Here is a 14424-nt window from a genome sequence, read left to right as displayed (position 1 = left end):
ACTACTACTGAGGCATAGGCAAATGCATAGCTTTAGTTTACTAATTCCCATTCATCCTTCAAGTACTGGCATAAACAGAACTTCCTCAGTAAAGTGCCTTGACCCCACGGACTATGTTAAATCCTCTTGCCAAATACTTCCACAACACACTTGACTTCCCTTTTGTAACATTCATCACACTTCTAATGAAATGTTCAATGACTTTCTTTCCTCACTCATTATAAATAAAGGCAGAGATCACTATTGTCTTGTTCACTGCTATACCTCAATGCCTAGCACTGTCTAAATTAGCATATCATTTAAGAATTAGTTGTTGAATTAAACTGAAATTGAAAACCATCGTTCTGTGGGTGTTGATAATGCCCCTTTAAAAACTGTTATTTTTAAATACTTAAGATTTGCAAATGATATTTCAAATCATGATAGCTATTAAGCATAATGAATATATGAAATGTTCAATAAATGTTCATTAAAAAGACATAAAAATGATTACATGCTAATTTAGAGTAAACAAATATCTTCTCTAGACACTCTTGGACCTTATCAATTTTTTTCTGTATTACAAAAATCTTTCCCATGAAGAACCACCAAAGAGCAGCAAATAACATTAAAGAAAAACTCTTACTTTTATGAAGAGGAAGGGGTTTAAGAAGATCTGGCTGTGCTTGAGTCATAGGTACAGGTGGTCCTTTTCCTCCAATATGATTGTTCACAACTGGATTCTGTTGTCTGCCTCTTAGTAGTGGAGACATACAGCGACGTCTCTTAGGGATGCCTTGCATATTTGGTTCTCCAGGTCGTTTATGTTTATTTTGAGGTCCAGCCACAAATTCATCTGCCTCATCTATCATCATACCCTATAACAAAAAAGAATATAATTTCCCTAGCTTTACATACAGTTTTTAATCGCACAACTAACTCCAATACCCAGTAAAATAACTATATTTTAACTGTTGACATTTATTAGGTATTCTACCAAGAAAACAGCTTCAGCTTTCTTTAGTTAAATTAAGAACTGCTCCTCTCCACAGTGCCTAGTGCAAATAAATTATATAATGGAACATTTCAAATTTACCTTTTTATCCAGCTTAAAGGGGTTGCCAAATGTATGCAACCTTCGAGGCTGATCAGGATCTAGTTCTCTTAGTGGAGAAGGTACTTGCTTGAGGTATTCCTGGTAGTTCCCCATTTGTGCTATAGGAACACTGTGCACTTGATCTTTTCAAACAGAACAGAGCAAAAACAAAAGTTAACCTCACTGAAACTACCTTCCAACTAGTTATCAAATAATGTCTTCTTATGTATGAATGCTCTCTGGTTTACTCTAGTCAATCTTTCCTTAACACATATTCTAAATTATTTTGTCACCATTATAAATATTGTGACATAAAATCTTGAGATTTTTTTAAAATAAAATTCTAAATACTTGATTTTATCTTCTAAACAAAGCAAAAATATTGCAGTTAATTTCAGTGTATAGAATAAGCATATGTGTAACCTTTCTAAGAAAAGGAAATGTCTCTTCTACTCTATTCCAAATAAGCAGAATTTAATTAAAGCAGAATTTACAGAAAAGAGATATCTCATAGATGACCCTTTTTATATAAAACTATAGTTGAAATGCTTACGTGAGAGTTGGCAAAGGGTTAAGTTCTCATCTGACTTGATTTGTAGTAGGTGCCATGGGTACAGTTGAAGGAAATACCAGAATATGATATATATTGGCCATCCAGAGTTAAACTAGTTAAACTAAGAGATACTAGTAGATCACAAGAAAATGATTTTGTTTGTGCATGTGCCTGTATATGTGAATGTATGAAGAAAGCTAAAAAGGAAACTAAGCTGCTAACAAAGGTCATTACCTCTGGGGAATAAAATTTGGGGCAACAGTGATGGTAGGAAGAAGTGTAGAGAATCAGGGATGACTCACTTTTTACTTCATTCAATGAGAATGTAATACTACTGTTATAATTCTTTAAAAGTTACAATAACACTCTATTTATTTCCAATATAAAGAAAGAAGTTTACTGAAGAAATACCAACATTAAAACCATGATCTAACCTTCATCCTGTCCTTTAAGAAATCTGCGGGTGCTCTTCAAAAGATTAGATCTCATTCTTGTTAAGTGATCCAAAAGATTCCGTCTTGGTATGTCATACGCATTTCTAAATGTCTGTGGCTTCAAATCCTGTTAAAAAAGATTTAAAGACAAGATTTATTTTCAAACATAGAATTAAGAGACTGAAATCTCTAGCCTGCAGCATAGCTTTGAAAATAAGATAAGTTAACTAAATAGCTTAAAAAAATAAAGAGATATGATGCAGTCTTACTGTACTGTTTTAATAACCAAAAGATAAAAATTTGGTAGTGAGGCTCAACCAAATAATCTCAAACTCATATCTGTCCAAGATTTTATTACATATTCTGGCTAAGAGAAGTAAATAAAAGCTTTGACGTATAATTTACATACCATGAAACTACCCATTTTACATAAACAGTTTAATGAGTGTTCATAAATGTATAGTTGTGAAACCACCACTACGATCCAGTTTTAGAATATCTCCATCATCCCAGAAAGTTCCTTGTGCCCATTTGTAGTCAATCTCTATTCCTATCCCCAAGCAACCACTAATCTACTTTCCTTCTCTCTACATTCCATTTTATAAACGGAATCTTGCAATATGCAATCTTTTCTATCTGGCTTCTTTCACTGAGCATGTTTTTGAGATTCAACCATGTTGTTCGTGTATTGGTGTCTATTCCTTTTTACTGTCTTTTCCTTTTTACATGGATATACCATATCTCTATCCATTCACCAGTTGATGAACACTTGGACTATTTTCAGTTTGGGGCTGTTACTAATGCTGCTATGAACATCTGCATACAAAGCCTTTATATACACATATTTTCATTTATCTCGGTAGATACCTACAAGCAGAACTGTTGGTATATAGCAATATTTACCTTTCCTAAGAAACTGCAAACTATTTTCCATCAATAATGTATAAGAGTTCCAGTTGTTCTACAACCTTACCAACACTTCATATTTTTCAGTCTTAAATTTTAGCCATTCTAGTGGGCATAAAGTGGGATCTCATTATGGTTTTAATTTGCATTTCCACAGTGGCTAATAATGTTGAACATCTTTTTATGTGCCTGTTCAAGTTTGTATATGAGCTGTCTGTTCAAATATTTAGCCTATTTTTTTTATTGGATGTTTGTCTTTTTATTATTGAGTTCTATGAGTTCTTTATATATTTTGAAACAAGTTCTTTATTCAATACATGCTTTTCTCCCAAGCTATAGCTTGCCTGGGAGAAACATCAAAGTTTCTTCTGAAGACAAAAATTTCAATTTTAATGAAGTTCTATTTATCTAGTTTGTGTGTGTGTGTGCTTTGTGTGTTGTATTTTAGAAATCTTCATTGACCCATAATCCAACATCTTAAAGATTTCTTCCTGTTCTGTTGTAGAAGTTTATAGTTTCAGTTCTTACATGTATGACTATGATCACTTCAAGTAATGTGAGGTAAGGGTCAAGTTCATTATTTTGCATATGGATAGCCAATTGTTCCCACGCTATTTGTTGAAAAGACTGTCTCCTAACCCACTGAATTATTTTGGCACCTTTGTTAAAAATTAATTGACTCTACGTGTGAGGGCCTATTTCTGTTCTACTGATCTATATATTTTTCCTTATGCCAACAACACAACATGTTGATCGCTGTAGCTTTACAGTAACTTTTAAAATTAGACAGTGCAAATCTTCCAGCTTTATTCTTTTCCAAAATTGTTTTAGCTATTCTAGGACCTTTACACTTCCATATAAGTTTTAGAATCAGCCTGTTTCTACAAAAAAGACTACTGGGATGAAGATCTTTTTAATGAGTATTCACAAAGCACTTCAGGATCATGCTGTGTACCCAAGGTCAGCAGTATAAAAGTACCAAACTACAGTGAACTCTACCATTAGCTATGTAACTTTAGGCAATCTCTAAGCCTGTTTTCTCGTCTATAAAATGAACGGGATGGTTTGCTCTTTGCAGTCCATCCATTCATCCACTCACCATGTACAGTGTTTAACTCTAAAATCTAATGATTCAATAATATAATTGATCATTATTCTGCGGACGTACAGAAGTTCGGACAAACTGAGTATCAGTTAACAGAAAATTTGCCATATTCAACAATATAACAGACTATAACTATATCAGTACTAAATTCACATAACCATTACCTTATTGAGCAAAGCAACTTGGAACCCAGTGTATTCTTTCATATTAAGGTCTAGCAGTCTGTGAGGAACATCCTCTGAAATTCCCTGAAGCAGTTGTTGAAAATCTTTCCTATAAGCCATTGATAAACCATGTGATCTGCTTCGGACTTTAATTCCAGTTTCCTGTACTACTTTTTTGCCTACAGAACCGATGACTCGATCAGATTCTATTTTTGCCTAAAGCAAAAAAAAAAAAAACAGAAGTTGTCTTGACATAATCTGAAGTGGTAAATTAAATGCTAATCGTTTTGGTCTTCCATAAATTAAGTATTTAAAAAGTACATAAGAAATTTAAAACTCTACTTAAGTAGAGAAGTTTATGCAAGTCCTTGGTAAACTGAACATAGTTTAAACAATAATGTCTTATGATTTTAAATCATCACAATTCTTACGTTTTGCAGCAGGGTTCACAAACACAACTTCAATTTATTTTATTTATTAAATACCCACTACACCTAAACCATGAAATGTAAATGTACCCTAAATAAAAATATATATTTCCAATTCAGAGGTGAAATAAAATTAGAAAAAAAAAAAATCTCATCAATATTTACTTAAAGACATTATTACTAGCACATAACTAAATGTTCATAGATATGGCAAACACTGATGGAGTTTTTCACTGGAAAGCAAATAGCAATATTTTGACTCTTTCCAACCTACATTTCAATTAGCACTTGAAGTAGAGATGGCAGGAGTACTGGAAAAATTGTGTTTTATACAATTTTAATAACTTGGCAGTCAAAGTGTACATTGCTTGACTACTATAGTATCTATTAATGTGATGTATGCCCAAAATGACAAAATTCAGTATTTTTACAAATATTTCAAAAGAAACTCCCATTTTGAAAGAAAAAGCTATAGGTTTAAAACATAAAGCAAAAGAAACTGACTTTTTTGTCTAAGAAAAACAACTTTCTAACATAAATTTCCCAAAAGAAAACAAAGAATGTTCACATACAGGAAGGCTAGGACCACATTAATAAAGCCATTTTCACAAACTAGGAATTATTGCTTGAAATTATCATTTCAAAACATAGCATACCATTTACTTGAGACAGAATTATGTTAATATATGATATACGTGGTTTTAAAATGTAATACATTAATATGATGGAATTCTATTAGAATCATCAAGAACTAACACCTGGCCTACTGACCACCTTAGCCAAAACCATTCAAAATACTTAATGGCTCTATTTCTTAACATTACCTGCTGACTCAATTTTTTGAGGTATGAAATGACACTGTAACTAAGTCCATATTCCATACTGTCTGCTATTAGGTTAGGTGCTCCCATCATTCTAACAGCTTTCTTCAAAGGCTATAGGGAAAAAGAAAATACCACTCAATCCTGAGCTTGTCAAAAACATATAGCTATATGTATTGTCAATTTTGAAAATTTCACCTCCCAAAATGTCTCCTTTTCTTCAGTAAGAGTCACATAATCATATTTGTACTTCATTAAAATGTTTGTCAGTGGTATGAAAGGCAGTTTGAAATACTAAACAAGGATTAGAGGCTATAATAACAACACCCAGAGCAAGAAAGGGTGAAGTCCTGGACTTCTTAGCACCATTGGAGACACTAGGTTTGGAAGAAGAGGGCAGGAGACACATTGCAGAGGTTGATTTGATAGAACTTGGGTGGTAAGTAGAAAGAGGAGTCAAGGAAAATAGAAGATTTCTACCTTGGGTAACTGGAAGGCTTGTGGCTCAACCCCTTACTAGCTTTGTGACCCTGTACCAGGTAATATAACCCCTCTGTGCCTTAAGTTTCTCATTTGTAAAATGATAACAGTAGTATCTACCTCATAGGGTTGTCATGGGATTAAATGAATTAATACATGTAAATACATCTGGCACACAGTAAGCATTCAGTAGGTATTAATCATTACTACTATTATCATTAGCTGAGCTGAAAAAACAGAAACAAGCTCTGAAGGAAAAACAAGGAGGCAAAAATCATCTAATATTTACTATGGATGTGATATAGTGATTTTCAATTGTAAGGACTAACTGAGAGCCACTTTGTGCAAGGAAAAATATCACTAGCAGGACAGGACTGTCTAGCCCATGTGAATGGGACAGAGTCAGAAAAAGGATGATAACCACCCAATGACATATTAGAAAGTGTATAAAAGCACTGGTGTCAAACTGGAATCAAATCCCAGATCTGACATTTAATATTCATGTGGCTTTGGCTAAATCCTCCCAGTTGCTATGAAACATAGGAGTCAAACATATGCAAGTTCATATTCAAGTGTTTCTTCCTTTTCCCTCTCTTACATAGCAGGCACTATGTGCTAGACACACACAACTTTTCTCTTACAACTATAACATATGATTTTCAAAGCTCAAGAAATTAGTGTTCTTATTAGGGACCATTTAGAAAGATTAGTTACAGTCAAATACTGTAACATTCCTGCAGTAAAAGCAGAAGTAATGTTTTAAAGTGCTTTTAGTGTAGGTCTTTTTGTTAAGAAGCTACTTTTCACAAAATAAATAAAGTAATATATTTAATAATATATGCATTATTGGTCCTATCTATTATGATACACTAGGTCTTAAGCAATATTTCTGGAGATTTAGGGAATAATGCAACACAAACCTTTTTTTGTACCCTTAAAGGGAAATAATTATAAAACTGCAATTTAAAAAGGTAGTATAACAATTGAGGTTAAAAGCTTAAATTCTAAAGCCAGGCCTGCCTGGGATTGAATTCCTGACCCCCAAATATTAGCTATGTAGCCTTGGATGAATTATTTAATCTTTTAGTGCCTCAGTTTCCTCATCTGTGATATAAGAACAGTGATTTCTGCCTCATAGGGTTACCATATAAATTAAATGAGGTTAATACATGTAAAGTGCTTAGGACAGAACCAGGCCTGGGTAAGCATTATATATATATATATTCTCATTATCATCATCATCATCATTATTCTGCAAATCACTGAAACATTTCTTTCCCATTACATTTATATGGGTCATTTGTACACTCAATTTTCATGACATTTATTCTATAACAGCAATAAATAAAAGTTTTAATACCTACAGTAAACTATAAGCATAATATAAAATTTTATAACAAGTTCTATTTTTAACAATAATATTCTTACCCCAAGATAGTAGGGAGGCATTGTCTTCAAATAACTTTCAAATGACTGTCTCCATTTCAATGTTGGTTTTGCCTTATGTACTTTAAACAAGTCATCTATAAATTTATAATGTGAACAAACTATCATCATTCATTGTTTCCACACATGAAAATCAAGTCAAATAAGTTTCATTTTTAAAGTCTGCTTTCTTATTTATATAAGAGAGAGAGGAACATCTGACCTATATTTTTAACAAAATTAAAGGTGGTAAAATTTTTGCTCTGGCATTTTTGAGTAGTAATACCACTTTAAAAATAAAAAGGTGCCAATTATGGTCTAAAATTAAATGTAATAATAAAGGTAGAATCAGAAAATACACAAGGAAAATCTAGATATGAAACAGATTTGAAGACAGAAACCAAGTATGCATGATGTTTTCTATAAAATATACCTACTAATATTTTGTCTGTAATCTTTAAATCTGATGCAGTTCCATGAAGGGAAAGATGTCTTCTCCAACAGTACCCCTCAAAAAATTATAGCCAAATGGTCCCCAGAAACCAACTTTAGGCTTATCATATTATTTTAGAACAAACTCATCATTTAAAAATATTTGCCAAATGAAAATTAAAAGTATAGATAAATCCTTAGAAAATACTCAGATCTTATAAATATGACATGCTTCTACAAAATGTCTAATTATTTACCGAATACAAAGCCTGCATTACTAATTCTAACTATGTAAGAAATCTAATTGCAAAAAACTTAGAGAATACTTAATTTAGAAACTTAAAATATAATATCTTCAATAGTTTGCAGAATCAAAGGTAGTTTGACATTGACTTTCAATTTACCAGAAACATGCACGGGTTGCTATAACACAACCTTATACAGCTTCAGTATTTTAGAGTATTAAAAAAAAAAAAATCTTCATTAATTTCCAGAAGACAAGAAGACTTAGAAAGGGAGGGATGTTCCCAAAGTTTGTTTTTAGGAAAAATTTGTATGTATGCTAAGCCACAGAGAATGTGATGAGAATAACTTACCTAAAAGGGGAAGGAGGACTGGGTAATTGTAAGGCATCACAAATAAGTTGACACAGTTCAGTGCTGTACTGGCTTTCAAGTAACCAAAGGGATGGCCAAGTTCGCTGTATTTTGCACTATTGCTTACATATACCTGTTAAAAAGGAGTAGTTAAAACTTCACATTTAATAACCTTTACAGAACGTTATATAAACCACAGATTCAATTTAACTTTTTAAGAAACATCAAATTAAATTTTTAGAGATTCTCATACTGAGTGAAGTAAGTCAGACAGAAAGACAAATATCATATGATATTGCTTATATGTAGAATCTAAAAAAAGGCTACAAATGAACTTATCTACAAAACAGAAATAGAGCTACAGGTGTAAAAAATAAAACTTATGGTGTGGGGAGTGGGGAGGGATAAATTGGGAGACTGGGATTGACACATACACACTGCTATATATAAAACAGATAACTAATAAGGACCTGCTGTATAGCACAGGGAACTCTACTCAGTACTCTGTAATGGCGTATATGGGAAAAGAATCTAAAAAAGAGTGGATAGGGCTTCCCTGGTGGTGCAGTGGTTGGGAGTCCACCTGCCAATGCAGGGGACACGGGTCGGGGAAGATCCCACATGCTGTGGAGCAACTGAGCCCATGCGCCACAGCTACTGAGCATGTGCTCTGGAGCCCGCGAGCCACAACTACTGAGCCCGTGTGCCACAACTACTGAAGCCCACACGCTCCACAACAAGAGAAGCCACCGCAATGAGAAGCCCATGCACAGCAACGAAGAGTAGCCCCTGCTAACTGCAACTAGAGAAAACCTGTGCGCAGCAACAAAGAAAAAAAAAGAGTGGATATATGTATATGTATAACTGATTCACTTTGCTGTACACCTGAAACTAACACAACACTGTAAATCAATTATACTCTCAATAAAAATTAAATAAATAAATAAAATTTTAAATTGCTATAGTCGTTCAGCTCACCTGCCAACAGGTTTGAGGAGATTTTCTTTCCAGGATAAATTGAGTCAGCGGTGAAGGTTCCAGCTCATATTTGTCAAAAGGCAATTTGTCAATAACCATCGGTTCACAGTCTGTACAGGAAAACTTCACTACAGGATGAGATGTACGTGGTGGCTAGAGGGGAAAGTCTTATTATTACTCTTTCACAAAGTACCAGAAACAAACTCCTTTTTAGTATCCCTCACTACCAAAGTTTACTCAGTTTCTCAGTTTTGCTAGTGAGAATTTAATTTACTACCAAAAGCACCACTAAGCTGAAAGAAAATACTTAAAAATGTAATGCTTAAATTATATAATATTCACAAGAAAAAAAGACACTTCAAAATCTATACAGAATTAAAATTTTTGTTAAGTCTTGAAATCAAATTTATCAGAAAAATTAAATGCAAAATTTTGGAATTAAATAAGTGCTCATTAATTTTTATATATAAGAAACAATTAATTTAATAGAAACCTTCCTAAGTCCTCAGTTGTAGCAATTTAACTACTTGGCTTCCAAATTGATGACACACATTGATCAGTACAAATTTTTGAATATACAATATATTAGGGCATATATATATTTATACTTGTGAATTATTAATTTACAGGTACATAATAAAATATATACCAAAATAATATTAAAAATAGAAAAGTGTAAACATACATAGAAGTTCTAATGCTTCCCTTCCCTATTCCAGCAGACTGTATTGGTTACCCCTGTGTTAAATACACCCTACTTTGGAGGCCCTGCTGTAGAGCCGCAAAAACCACAATACTTTAAAGGAAAAAAAAAAAAGCAAGTTACTCTATTTCCCCCTTAACAGTCTCCTTCCTAAAAATCTCACCAAGTGAAGACTGGTGAAGAAAATATGAGCTATGAAGAAATAATGTGGAATTTCATAGCTATAAAGGACTCCTTTTGGCCTCAGTTACTATCTACATATACTGGTGGCTCCCAAATCTACTGTATAGGGACCAGATTTCTCTCATTTCTCTTATGTATCCAATTACCTACTGTACATAACCTGAATTTTCTATAGGTCCCTCAAATTCATTATTATTCATTATTTCACCCCCAAACCACAAAACCTGTTCTAAAAAACCTAGATGTTAGCCTTAATATCGCCCTCTTATCCTCCATACTTAACTGTCACAAAGAATTAGATTAAATGACACCACAAATTCTAAGCCACTTAGCAGAACACATAAACATGGCAGATGCTCACTATTTTAGTTACTGCCCTCTGTCAATGCTAAATTCTCATCTCCCTAAAAATTTACCTTCTATTTCTTACCACTCTAATTCATGCCTTCATCATTTCTCAGACTAGATTAGTACAACTGTTCATTTTTAATTAGTCTCCCTAATTAGTCAGCCCCCTCCAATCAATCCCATGGCCATGAAAGATAAATATAATCATGTAATTTTCCTAACTCAAATTATTGGGTAAAAATAGCAGCCAACCACCTAAAAATAGGGCCAGATTCTTTTCTTTTAATATTGTTTTACAAAGAGCCTTGACAATACGGTCCCCATCTGCCTTTTAACCACCACACCATGTACACCCTGTGCTCCAGCCATACCAAAACGACTTGCAGTTGCCCAAACAGATCATTATCTTTCATGCCCCGGTGTTTCATATGTTATCACAAGCTGCTTTACTATCTTCCCCCCTGCATAATGCAAACAAACTAAGTTTTGAAGACTGAACTGGCAAGGCAAGTACCAACCTCTAAGAAACTTCTTCCCTGACACAGTCTCACCATGTACCCCAAACACATACCAGGCAGTTAGGCACCACCTCCTCTGGGCTCTGCTCTGCTCCCTATGACAGTTAGCACACTGTACTCTATTATGTTTATATGACTGACCTTCCTATGGAATGGTAAGGTTCCAGAGGGGAAGTACTGTTTTGCTCCTGTGCCTAGCATGTACCTGACATACAGCGTATTGAATGGGTCTGTGAAACTCAGCTATTTTTTTGGATGACAATATTGAGATCCAAAAAGAAAAGGGGGGGCATTATTTCATTTAATCCCCAAAATAATCCTATGAGATAGGAGTTACTATCTCTAACAGATGGGAAATTGAGCTTAGAGAATATAATTAACCAAAGATGCATGGCTAATAACTGGTAGAGCCATGATTCAAATTCAGAACCAGTCTCTAATAAATCACATTTAATTTCAGTATCAATATTTCTTATATGAAATACTATTATTTATAAAAATTTCATTTCCCCTCAAATATCCTTCAGTTACTAAATTTTGCCAGTTCTTTCTAATATTCTCTATCTTTTTTTTTTATCATTCTCTCTTCCGTCATCTTAATTCAAACTCTTATATTAAGTGAACCAAAGCAATAGCCCTCTAGGTAAATAGCTTACCTTCCAGTTCATGTAACAACCACCAGATTAATTTTCCTAAAGGAACACTCTGTTAAAAATGTCTTCAGTTCTATGAACGCTATTAAGAAAAGCTCAAATTCCTTAACCTTGCATGTAAAGTCATAAGCAATTTGGTTTATTTAATAGTTCTCTCAATGTCCTACATACATATTATGACCCACCTATCCTCACAGTTACTTTCCATTCCTCTAAATTCACCTTGTTCTTTTTTACTTCCATACTTTTTTCTCACAGTTTCCTCCTCCAACTGAAATCCTACGGATACTTCAAAATCCTCTATGGCATGTAACAATTTGTAATAGACCACTAGAGCAATATTAATAGATAATGCTTGTGATACTGGTTTTGGATTTCTTCCTATTAGGACTTAACAAGTACCATATGTACTTGTTATTTAACTACTGTAGGTGTTAAATAAATATAATAGAATGAATAACCAACAATATAATATTTCATATAAATATGATATCTGTTCCGTAAGAATTTTGAAAGGGCTCTAGAGGAGAAAGTAGTATGACCAAAGAAATTGAGAGCTTCTCTAAAGCCAGACTAAAAAACTACGATGGTTCAATCCAAAAAAGAAAGACGACACCTCACTGAAATGTATAAAAACTTAATTTCATGTACTACATTAAATCCCTAATGAATAAAGGAAATATCACTTTATAGACCTTGTATAGAATAAAAGTAAAAATTATCCTAAAGAGTTGATATCGGTTTAAAACATAAAAGGTTTCAAAAGGAGTTCAATTTAATTCATAAATGATAGCTGCATGAAACATTACTAAAGACTGCTTAATGATCTTTGAAATACAACTCTTATCTTCTAAAGGTAACATCAAAAGAACCACTGTCATATCCCATGGCGTCCTCAATTACTACAAAAAACACTAATCTGAAAAAAGGGTATTAACAAGATTTAACAGATATTTATATAAATTTACCCTATTATTATAAGAACCATACAGTGAACACTGATAATTCACCAGGATCATTCAACAAGCCTCACTGTTTCTAAAAATAATTCCTATAAACAAGACCAGAAAATCTTTGCTACCTTAAACCTCCAGACTGAAAACACTGAATATAACTAAAACTATGCAAGTCAACATGAATTTCTAAGACTAAGTCCTAAAAGATTGCAGGCAAACCATCAGAATTATTTTCTAAGCCTTCATTTAAACTGTATATTATGTCCCAGAGACAAATCCTCATGTTACATTATATTTAGAATCCAAAGAGAAGCTCTTGTTATATCTATGCTTCTGTAACCAGATGCCAATAATAAAAGCATAAGCATAATGTTAGATTCTAAAGGAGACAGATGCCTCTTCTCTATTACTTCCTGATGAACAATACAGTACACTTAAGCAAGTAACAGCTCATCAGTGCACTATGAACGCTTGTCTAATTCCTATACAACAGCCACACCCTTAACTGACGGGAGCACTTAAAACTAGTAGGAAAAGCAGTTAACGGTTACATTACAAAGTCAAGTCTCTCTGGTACTTACTAGTGTTGGAGAATTCTGATCTGGCCAAAAAGACTCTGGAACAGGCCAGTGACCTATAGGAACCCCAGTTTTAGGATTTGGTCTGACATATATGAGTTTGTGACAGCTATGCCAAGGCTGAGATCCCAAAGGCCTTGATACATCTGGCTGCCCATCTACGGCAAAGAAATCAAAGCAAAATATGTATCATTAAAGGAAAAACATAAGCAGTTAAATTATATCTACTATTACTTAGTGAAAATGTCTTAATACTTGTTCAATTCTGGATTTTCCTATTTTTCTTAAATGGTAGAATACTATCATGACTAAGGCTTAACATTTAGATTATATCAGAATTCACTAGAGAGTAACATCAGCAAATTCCAACTATGAGTTCAATAGGTGAAAGGAGGTCCCACAGCATCTTTTGCTTGTCCAATCAGAATATGTAAAACATACTTTATGGTAGATACTTGTTTAACGAATGACATGTTTTCCCCACTAGATGATAAGGGCAAACACTCAATTTCTTCACCATCATGCTTGGCTTAGTAAATAGTAGGTAAGTATTGCTAAATGAATATTTCTTTAAAATCAATCTTTTTAACTAAAGCCTAATAACTAAAACGAAAAGTTAATATGCAAATCCAGATCTGAGGTGCCTACCTTTAATCTAAAGCAATTCTAGAAAACAGTAACTCTCTTTAACAGTTCAGTAAACATTTACTTAGTGCCTAACTCTAAGCAAAGTCCTAAAATAATTTAAAAATAAATATATTCCATGTGTAACAATTCAATTTTTTTTTAAGTTTGTTTTTTTTAAACCAGACACAGTATGCGATTTATATAATCTTACCATCTTCTGCTCCTTCCCTATAATCCCTTCTGAGGGTACCACTTTCTCATCTCTATGACCTTTCTCTTCTCCCAATTACCCACTCTAGTGGATCACCTCTGCCAGTGCCATTAATGACTTTCTAATTCTTGTCATAAGCTACATCATACAAGGCAGAAGGTCCAGATGTAAACTGTCCATTGGTTCTGGTAAAACTCCTTATACCCTCTGGCTAATATAAATAGTTCATGATCACAAAATATTAGAATAA

General features: G+C 33.4%; 1 protein-coding gene across 2 annotated transcripts in view; it reads right to left on the bottom strand.

The window, feature by feature from the left end:
* The window catches only part of INTS6 (integrator complex subunit 6), an 88451-nt gene that overhangs the window by 8364 nt on the left and 65663 nt on the right, over nt 1-14424 (bottom strand). For both annotated transcript variants that reach the window (XM_082859586.1, XM_082859587.1), the window contains 9 exons: nt 13340-13494; nt 9398-9550; nt 8420-8552; nt 7395-7489; nt 5490-5600; nt 4238-4453; nt 2063-2189; nt 1076-1218; nt 626-857 (listed from right to left, as the gene is read on the bottom strand). In XM_082859586.1, the coding sequence (XP_082715712.1) occupies nt 626-857; nt 1076-1218; nt 2063-2189; nt 4238-4453; nt 5490-5600; nt 7395-7489; nt 8420-8552; nt 9398-9550; nt 13340-13494 (1365 nt within the window). The remainder of the gene's footprint in view (nt 1-625; nt 858-1075; nt 1219-2062; nt 2190-4237; nt 4454-5489; nt 5601-7394; nt 7490-8419; nt 8553-9397; nt 9551-13339; nt 13495-14424) is intronic.

Source organism: Leucopleurus acutus (genome assembly GCF_964270905.1).
Source record: "Leucopleurus acutus genome assembly, chromosome: 18".
Lineage (NCBI taxonomy): Eukaryota > Metazoa > Chordata > Mammalia > Artiodactyla > Delphinidae > Leucopleurus > Leucopleurus acutus.
The sequence above is the reverse complement of the archived record's forward strand: the minus strand, read 5'-3'. Positions and strand labels throughout refer to the sequence as shown.